Source organism: Grammomys surdaster, unplaced genomic scaffold (assembly GCF_004785775.1).
Source record: "Grammomys surdaster isolate TR1022 unplaced genomic scaffold, NIH_TR_1.0 125793, whole genome shotgun sequence".
NCBI lineage: Eukaryota > Metazoa > Chordata > Mammalia > Rodentia > Muridae > Grammomys > Grammomys surdaster.
The window spans coordinates 416,209-425,901 of NW_021620624.1; the positions used below are offsets into that span (position 1 = coordinate 416,209).

Genomic DNA, 9,693 nt, shown 5'->3' on the forward strand with positions numbered 1-9,693 from the left:
AGAGAGTGTGAGGAGTGAGTGAAGAGAGAGTGTGAGGAGTGAGTGAAGAGAGAGTGTGAGGAGTGAGTGAAGAGAGGATGTGAGGAGTGAGTGAAGACAGTGTGAGGAGTGAGTGAAGAGAGAGAGTGAGGAGTGAGTGAAGAGAGAATGTGAGGTCTGTATGGAGAGTGTGTGTGTGTGTGAAAGGAGAGCGTATGTGGTGTGTGTGAGGTGTGTGTAAAGTATGTGTGTGAGAATGAAGGGGGAATCACAGAGGTGTGTAGGAGTATGAGAGTTCAAGAAAAGTGCACAGGAGAATGCAGAGTGTGTGCAGCCTCAAGCTACGAGTGAATGAGCAAGAGAGAAAGAAAGCAGTGTGAGAGAGAAGAGAGAGACTTTAAGCCTTGAAAAGTTGCCTGTCAGCTTGTACCCAAAAAAGTAGTCTGTGTATATTTATTATGTGCCTTCCAGAGATCCCTGCTTCCAGTTGAGAACTCTGATTCTGTGTCGAGGCTAGACCCCGGCAGGTTATGTCTCATGGAGTGGGCCTAAGTCAAGTCAGACATAGGTTGGTTTTGACCACAAGCTTTGTGCCACCATTGCACTAGCTTATCTTGCAGGCCACACACCATTGTAGATCAAAGGGTTTGTGATTGTGTTGGTGTTTACATTTCTCATTTCGTAATATGCAGAGTACCTTCCTGTGTCAAAGACTCCAGAGCAGGAGTAAAGGCTTTAAGTAGGCAGCAGCTTCACTTCTCCATGTTCAATGAGTTATGTAAGTATGCTCTTCAGCAGTAGGGCCTTACTGTCAGATTGTGGAGAACAACCTATAGTCTTGACAACATCCTGTATTGTTTGGGGATTTCCATGGAACCCCTTTGGCCAACAATTCAATTAGGTGTACTCCAATTCAGATATTGGAAGCTTCATTTGGTGACAAGATATGTCCGGTTGGGGATCTGTCTCCTCCATTTTTTGGCAATTTCATTTAAATGGCCTTCAAATATGTGTATCTTGTAGGCAGCTTCCCTGTGCTGTTTGTCTTCTACCGCTCCTAAGGCTCTACTTTTAGCTGGTCTCTGCATCCTCTCCCTCCCCTCACTTGTTTCCACTTCCCACCTCATCCTCCTGGTTTCAGCCCCTCTCCCTGTCTATCCATAACTACTTATTCTGTTTCTTCTTCCTACAAGATCTATCTGTCCTGCCTTGTTGCTAGTAACTAATCTCTGTGGCTTTATGGATCATAGCTTCATTATCATTGACATAACAGTAAATATCCACATGTAAAAACATACATACTTTATTTGTCCTTCTGTATCTGGGTTACCTCACTTGGGGTGATTTTGTTCTAGTTCCATCCATTTACATGTGAATTTCTTCCTCTTTGTTTTTAAACAGCTTAATAATACTCCATTGTGAAACTGCACCACATGTACTTCATCCATTCTTCTGTTGAGGCACATCTAGGTTGTTTCCAATTTCTGGTTATTATGAATAAATAGAGCTGTAGTGAACATGGTTGAGCAAGTGTTTCTGTGGCAGGATGAAATGTCCTTTGGGTGTATGTCCAAGAGTGGTACACCACACTCACTCTTGAGGTAACTAATCCCATCTTTCCAAGGAACCACTACACTGATTTCCATACTGGCTGTCCAAGTTTGCACCCCATCAGCAATGGATCAGTGTTCCTCTTATTCTAACCTTAACCAGCATGAGCTCACTTGTGTTACTGATCTTAGCCATTCCAACAACTATAAGATGAAATCTCAATGTTTTATTTGCATTTCTCTGATGACTAAGGCTGCTGAATATTGCCATGTTCTTTACCATTTGAGTTTCCTCTTTTGAGAATTCTATTTAGGTCTGTATCTTGCTTGCTTTTTTTTTAATTGCTATTTTCTTGACATTTAGTTTTATTAGTTCTTTATATATTTTGGATATTAGCCCTCTATTGAATGTGTAGTTGGTAAAAATGTTTTCCCATTATATAGGCTGCTACTTTGTCCTTTGCTGTGCAGAAGCTTTCTAGTTTCATGAGGTCCCATTTATTGATTGTTGATCTTAGTGTCTTAGAGACAGAAAGTCGTTTCCTTTGAGGAGTTTGAGGCTGTCCCCTAATTTCTCTTTTATCAGGTCCAGTGTATCTGGTTTTTATGTTGAGGTCTTTGATACGGTCAGAGTTGAGTTTTGTGCAGAATGGTAAATATGGTTCTATTTAGACTCTTCTACATGCAGACATCCAATTTGACCAGAACCACTTGTGGAAGATGATGTCATCTTTCCAGTGTGTACCTCTGGCTTCTTAATCAAAAGTCAAGTACTCATAGGTATGAAGATTTATATCTGGTTATTCAGTTTGATTCCACTTATTTACATGTCTACTTTTGTGCAAATACCATGCTGTTTTTATTATCATACCTCTGTAGTACAACTTGAAATCCAAGATAGTAATACCTCCTGCAGTTCTGTTAGTATTCAGTATTGTTTAGCTATCCTGGGATTTTTGTGTTTTCATATAAAGCTAAAAAATGTCTTTTCAAGATCTATGAAGAATCATGTTGATGATTGCATTGAATCTGTAAATTGATTTTGGCAGGATGGCAATTTTTACTATATTAATCCTATGGATCCATGAGTATGAAAGATCTTTCCATCTTCTTCAGTATGTTAAAGTCTGTATTATGCAAGTCTTTCACTTGCTTGGTTAGAGTTACCCCAAGATGTTTTATATTTTTCAAGGCTATTGTGAAAGGTTGTTTTTTCTGATCTCTTTCTCAGTCCATATGTCATTTGTATATAGGAGGGCTACTGATTTTTGTGAGTTAATTTGTATCCAGTTACTTTGCAGAAAGTGTTTTTCAGCTGTAGGAGTTTCCTGGTGCAATTTTTAGGGTTATTTTACTATCATATCATCTGCAAATAAAGATACTTTGACTTACTCATTTCCTCTTGATCTCCTTCAGTTGTCTGATTGTTCCAGCTAAGCCTTCAAGTAGATTGAATAGGTATAGAAAAAGTGAACAACATTGTCATGTTCCTGGTTTTAGTGAAATTGCTTTGAGTTTCTCCTCATGTAAGTTAATGTTGGCTATGGATTTGCTGTAAACCTTTTATTGTATTGATTTTACCTTTATTATGTCTTTATTATGTATCCCTAATCTCTCCAGGACTTGTATCATGAAGGAGTATTGTGTTTCATAAAAGGCCTTTTCTACAGCAAATAAGATGATCATGTGGTTTTGTCTTTCAGGTTTTTTGTATGATGGATTACATATGTTTGAACCATCCCTGCTTCTTTGAGATGAAGCTTACTTGATCACAGTAGATGATCTTTTGGTATGTTCTTAGATTTGGTTTGCAAAAATTTTATTGAGAATTTTTACAAGCCAATCCCTCTCTCTTCTGATTAGTTTTTATTTGAAATCTATTTTGTCAGATATTTAGATGACTATACCAGCTTGCTTCTTAGGTTCATTTGTTGAGAATGTCTTTTTCCATCCTTTTACCCTGGGGTAATAATGTCTTTCCTTGATGTCGAGGTGTGTTTCTTAGAATTTAGTAGAAAAATGGATCCTGTCTTTGCATCCATTCTGTTAGTTTGTGTCTTTTTTATTGGGAAATTGAGACCATTGATGTCGAGAGAGATCATTTAATGTTTGTTGATTTCTGTTATTTTGTTGTGGTATATGGGTGCACATGCACATGCATTTCCCCTCTTTTGATTTGCTGCTCTGGGATTATATATTCCTGTGTTTTCTTGGGTGTGGCTAACCTCTTTAGGTTAGAGTTTGCCTTCTAGTATCTTCTGTATGGCTGGATAATAATGCCTAAATTACATTTCATCATCTTATTTTCTCCGTGTATTATTATTGACAGTTTTGCTGGGTATAATAGCCTGGGCTAGTATCTGTGGTCTCTTAGAGTCTGCGACACATCTTATATAGGCCCTTCTGGCTTTTGAAGTATCCATTGAAAAGTCAGGTGTTATTCTAATAAGTCTGACTTTATATATTGCTTTATATGTTACTCTTTTTTCCCCTTGCAGCTTTTAATATTCCTACTCTGTTCTGTTTAGTGTTTTGATTATTATGTGACAAAGGCATGGGTTTCCAAGCAGGATGAGGGACAGTAGAGTACTGCCTATAACCCAGACTGCTTTTAGCATGGCAGGAGTATGGCTGCCTCAAGCTTGGGCAGACTCAATTCCATAGAGGCCATGTCATGATAACAATTCTGTTTCCCTGCCATAAAACTGGCTTCTCAGAATCATAAGTAGCAGTCTGCTAATCTCAATTGATATTTTTTAAGCTGAGCTAAACTGATACCTTTTGAAGGCTCCTCCCCCACATCAGCATACCTCCCTTGTCTTGTTCCTCCCTTCCCTACTACTTGAGCTATATAATCTTAGCCTGTCTATTTCAAAGCTGTCCTCTGACACAGTCTCCTGGGTGGTTTATACTCAGCTGAGACCCTGCTCCCCAGCTCCTCTGCATTGTGAGGCCACCAGTGCACAGTGGTGATCAGGGATGGGAATCCACACAAGGGGACTCTTTTTTTTCCAGTCTATTTAGTATTCTGTAAGCTTCTTATACCTTTTTAGTAATCTCCTTAGGTTAGGGATATTTTCTTCTATGATTTTATTGAAAATATTTTCTGTGCCTTTAACCGGGGTTTCTTCTCCTTCTATTCCTGTTATTCTTAGATTGATCTTTTCATAGTGTCCCAAGTTTCTTGGATGTTTTGTGCCAAGTTTTTTAGATTTAACATTTTCTTTGACTGAGTTATCCATTTCTTCTATCATGTCTTCAATGCCTAAAATTCTCTCTTCCATTTTTCTGTCGGTGAGAATTCCCTCTGAGGTTCCTGTTTGAAGTTTCTAAAGCTTTCATTTCTGGATTTCCCTCAATTTGAATTTTCTTCACTGATTGTGTTTTCATTTTCAGTTCATGAATGATTTTATTTATTTCCTTCCTCCATTTGTGTTTTCATAGAGGCTTTAAGGGATTTATTCCTCTTTCTGGCCCTGGCCCTTTATGTATCATCGAAGCTATATCAGGGTCTTTTTCTTACTCTTCATCTATTCTGCAGTACTCATGGCCTGCCATAGTAGGATTGTTGAGCTCGAGTGGAGACATATTGTCCTAGTGTTACTGTGTTTTTATGCTTGAGTCTACACATCTGGGATTGGGAAGATTGTAATTCTAAGTGCTGATACCTGGGTTTCATCTTTTTGGGTGGTTGTTTTGTCCTTTGTTTTCTGTTGCTCTCTCTAGGTCTTAGGCAAGCATGGTGGCTGGTTGTGTGTTGGCTGGTAGAGAATTTCTTCTGGGGTTCTAATAATTGTGGCCACTGGATGTTCCAGGTAGAATGTGTTCCTAGGTGTTTCTAGGTTTTGGGAGCTGACACTTAGGAATGGGAGTGATTTGGGAGGTGGGGAGCTGAGGGTCCACAGGAGGGAGTCAAGCAGTGTGTTTGCTCACCAGGACCTGTTTAGTCCCTGGGAACAAAGGCTAAGTGAGGAGAGACCGTAGCAGGTGGTCTGCTGCAGAGCTGAGATAAGATTGGAGAATTGGTTTTGGAGGTTCTGAAGGAGAGGTGAAGATCTGCAGTTAGCCTACCTGTTTCTCTTTATTTGTGTTTGTATGATGAGCCCAGGGCATGTGGATTTCTTTCTTTGGTTCTATGTTGATGTGAGATTCTAGGCTTCCCGAGCTAGGATGGCATATAGGTCGTACAGCTGAGGCAAGGACTTAGGAGTGGATGAGGATGGAGCTGATGAGGTTACAGGGACTCAGCAAACTAAATCTGCGTATAAATATGCCACCTAGGCTAGGCCTGGAAGGTGGGTATAATGCAGATGAGCTGCGATCCTGAGGACTAGCCACACTAGCCCACAAGCTGGGTGACCAGCACCAAGCCTGGCTTAGGAAAGCACAGGTAAAACTGATCAGAATGGGCTGGCACACCCTGGAGAGGGTAAGGGGGCGGGGGGCTAGGGTTCAGGGAACATGCCAGACTGGACCTGGGCACAGGGAGTAGGAAAACAGGCAGTACCTTCAGGGTAGATATGGTAGGCAGCTGGAGTTGGGGGAAGGGTAGAGACCAGAGGCAGCTTACCTAAGTCTGTATTACAATGGTGACTACTGGGTTTCTAGTTGCTGCTGGGATTAGGTGAGCCCTAAAGGAAGGAAGACAGGAAGAGAGGAGGCTACCCATGGCAAGCTGCCACTGGGCTAGGGCTACCAGAATGGAAAACAGGAGTGGGGAGTACATGCAGCCTCCCCACTCTGTGGCCATAGAGTCACAGAAATGAGCACTCAGCATTCAACAGGGTAACAGTCATAATGGCTGGCATCTGCTCAGAGATTCTTAGACTAAGAGGAGAGAAAGCATGATGCATGCTGTCTCTACTGTAATCCCAGCACTAGAAAAGCAGAGACAAGAGGGAAAACATGACCTGTAACGAAGAAAAATAAATACTGCAGAATTGACTCAGAGGATAGAATTAGCAGAACAGGAAAATAAAGCTATAGCTGTATTCCTTGTCCTCAAAAGGTTAGGACTCGTGAAGTAAAAAAAAAAAAAAAAAAAAAAAGACCAAAATTACATTTTCAGAAATGAAAGCTACAGTGTCTGAGAAGAAAAGTACAACAGACAGAATCGGACATTGCCCAGGAAAGGTCTGGGGAAAGTCAGTGTATGGTTATTTCCTGCTCTGTGTCTACACAACTACTACCTTTATTAGAACTGAAGGAAAATTTAATGGATGGGGGACCATTTGGACTAGCTCAAAAAATATTTTCTGTTGTAATGGCTTCTTGTTAAAATATTTTGGTTGTGCTTTTATTGAGAGAAGATTAGAATACTTCTGACAGAATTAAAATGTTTGTACTTTGGAGAAGAATGTATGTGTGGTTAGGTTTTGTGTATGGAATGTGTATGTTAAAAGTGATAAAAAGGTAGCTGTGACATTTATTTCCTCTCCAGCTGGCAAATGGGGGGGCTGATTGGTCATTATACATCTCTGAGGATCCCTAAGGTACTGACAGTGTGTGTCTCCCAGTGTGTGCTCAGTGGGAGGAGAGTGTGCGGCTCCCAGTGTGTGCTCAGTGGGAGGAGAGTCCTCTGGCCCTAGTGCACTGCAGCTTAGTGTGCTGTAGAAGTGGGAATGTTGCTCTGGTGCAAACATAAACAAACAAAGCTGGTTGCTTCCCAGAACTTGGTCTTTGGCTGTTAGCTTGTGCTGGTTAAATCACGTATGCTCTGAGTTAACTAGAAAGAACTTGGAAGTTATGTATTTGGGAAAACCTGGAGTAGGAGTCTAGAGAGTAAACGGCAGAGTTAAGTATATTGTAGAAACTGTTCTTCTCACTTGTTGGAAACCATACTACCTAAGAATAGAGTGATCGATCATTTACCCATTTCTTAGCCACAGGAAAATTGTCTTCTTTTTTAGGCAAAGAGATGTATTAGGAAGAAGGTTTTGAAACCCCAGGTTCCAGTGTGTTGCAAGACTCATCTGAAGGCCTAGAATAGCATCTGTACAGATTCAGGCTAAAGTACCAAAAGCTTTCAATGAAAGCTGTCAATGAGATAGGGCAGTTACAACCTAATGAAAGTTTGTAAAATGTCTTGCCTTTAGTATGGAGGTTAAGCTGAAATCACTCGCCTGTGTGTTTGCTGCCAGCAGCAGCCTTGTGTTCTTGGCTTCACCTGCTGCAGAAGGACAGGAGTAGACCAGCTTCTCACTCCAGAGGATAAACCCACTGACTGGGGCAGTGAGGAGAGCTGCACATGAAGGAAAGGACCCAGCTCTTCAGGAAACTTCCTATTGGTGCTAAATGGTGTTTAACAACAAGAAGTTAAGGATTCCAGTCTTTCCTCCATGTTTATTTGAAAGTTTAGCTGTGGTTGTGGCTGACTTTTTTTTTTTTTCAAACTGCAATGGATGTCGGGAGAGAGATTACAGAGATGACATAAGAACTGCACTGAGATGAGAAGCAAAGGGTCTGCCCTATGGCCACCACACACCGTGCAGGGTTCAGGGTCAGGAGAGCAACATAGAACCAGCAAAAGCCCAGAGTGAAAAGACTAAGCTGAAGCACCAGGGACAGTGGAGATTAGAGGGAGGAACAGACCCAGAACTTCTGTGGATCCCATTGTGAACACTTAACAAGCATTGATGAGCTTGCTTGGGGGAAACCACAAGGAACAATGTGGAAAATGATACAGCCTCAAAATGATTATGTTGAAAAAAATACATGTTTAAAAGTACAAGTCCATTTATGTGAAGTTTTAAGAAATGCAAATAATCCACCATGACAAAGCAGATCAACAGTTGCTAGATTTTGGGGTGAGGAGGGATGACAGGGAAAGTGTGTCAGTCTTTCTGTTATTACAACAGATGTCTGAGCTAATCCACTTATAGTGAGAACACCGGGAGCTCACAGTTTGGGGAGCGCCAGTCTCTGATGAGCAGACTCCTTACCATTGGGCCCTGTGCTGAAGCCACAGCACACCATAGCAAGGGACACGTGACACTGCAGCTGCTCACCATGGGCTGCAGAGTGAGAGGATGCAGAGGAGCTGGGACCCCATTACCCACCTCAAGGGCACACTCCAAGTGGCCAAAAGCCCTACCTCTGAACCTGCTTCTAAAAGTTTCCAGCCTTCCCATAGTGCAGTGAGTGATGAAGCCTTTAACACACGGGTCTCTGGGAGATGAAGGGCACATGAAAGGTCACAGATCACAGCGTGGGAGGAAGTATGCGATTGGCCGATGTGCTCACTATCTTGACTGGGGAGTTGACTTCCCAGAAGTCTATGCTGTCAAACTGGCTGTTGTGTACCTCAGATACAAGTAGCTTAATTATGCATCAGTAGAATTCTCTTTTTTAAACTGCTTTAAAAACAGCAAAGATATTACAGCTTTGTCTCAAGCAGAAGACGAGGAACAAAACTATGTAACATCTTTGCAGCTTTCCAGACTCTAACCCTTTTAACCAAGATACTCTTTCTTAGGCCTCTCTGGCTTTTGACATACACTAGTGAGATGAGTGAGTTAACTATAGTTCTTGGCAGGTAAACTGAACTTGGTGCAATTCTGTATTTCAGGACTCCTGAATCGAGCAGGCAAACATGAGAGGTGGATAAATGCCATTGCCCCCAAAGGCACCGTCAGCTTTCAGTATCAGAGCTGGTTCCAGTCCCTGAACCTGCCGGACTGAGAGTGCTCTCAGGGCACTTGGTGTTTGAGTGGACGAACAAGCAGATGCCAGCGTTCATACAAACGTCAAAAACAACAGCGTTGCCAGTGAGTACTGGTGAATGGTTTCAAGGGGCTTCTGCAAAATATATACTTAATTCTGCTATTCATTTTCTATTGTTCTGTTCCGAATTATAGAAGTCCCCAAGATATGTCTTAAGACCTCCGGTGACACCTGAAACCACAAACAGTATCAATCCTGTACACTGGGGGTTTGGGTTTTTGTTTTTACTATAAACACATGTGACAACTGAATGCCTTTCTATACGCAGTTATTTACTCTGGCCAAAGCCCTTACCATTGTGTTCCAATATCCAAACTAGAGGCCTTTCTTTTTCTTCTTTACAAGTTCCCAGTGTGTCCGCCCTGACTGTAGGGCCTAGCAGCCTCAGTGGATCCTCTCTCTCTCTCTCTCTCTCTCTCTCTCTCTCTCTCTCTCTCTCTCT

The 9,693-nt window shown here is 41.6% G+C and overlaps 1 protein-coding gene across 3 annotated transcripts in view; it reads left to right on the forward strand.

Moving 5' to 3' along the window:
* Positions 1-9,502, forward strand: part of Fam185a (family with sequence similarity 185 member A) — a 54,312-nt gene extending 44,810 nt beyond the window's left edge. For 2 of the 3 annotated variants that reach the window (XM_028789188.1, XM_028789191.1), the window contains one exon: positions 9,097-9,502. In XM_028789188.1, the coding sequence (XP_028645021.1) occupies positions 9,097-9,209 (113 nt within the window). In that variant the 3' untranslated portion in view covers positions 9,210-9,502. Of the gene's footprint in view, positions 1-3,232; positions 3,319-9,096 lie in introns of all 3 variants that reach the window. The other variant, XM_028789190.1, reaches the window with a different exon arrangement.
* The last annotated feature ends 191 nt before the right edge of the window (positions 9,503-9,693 follow it).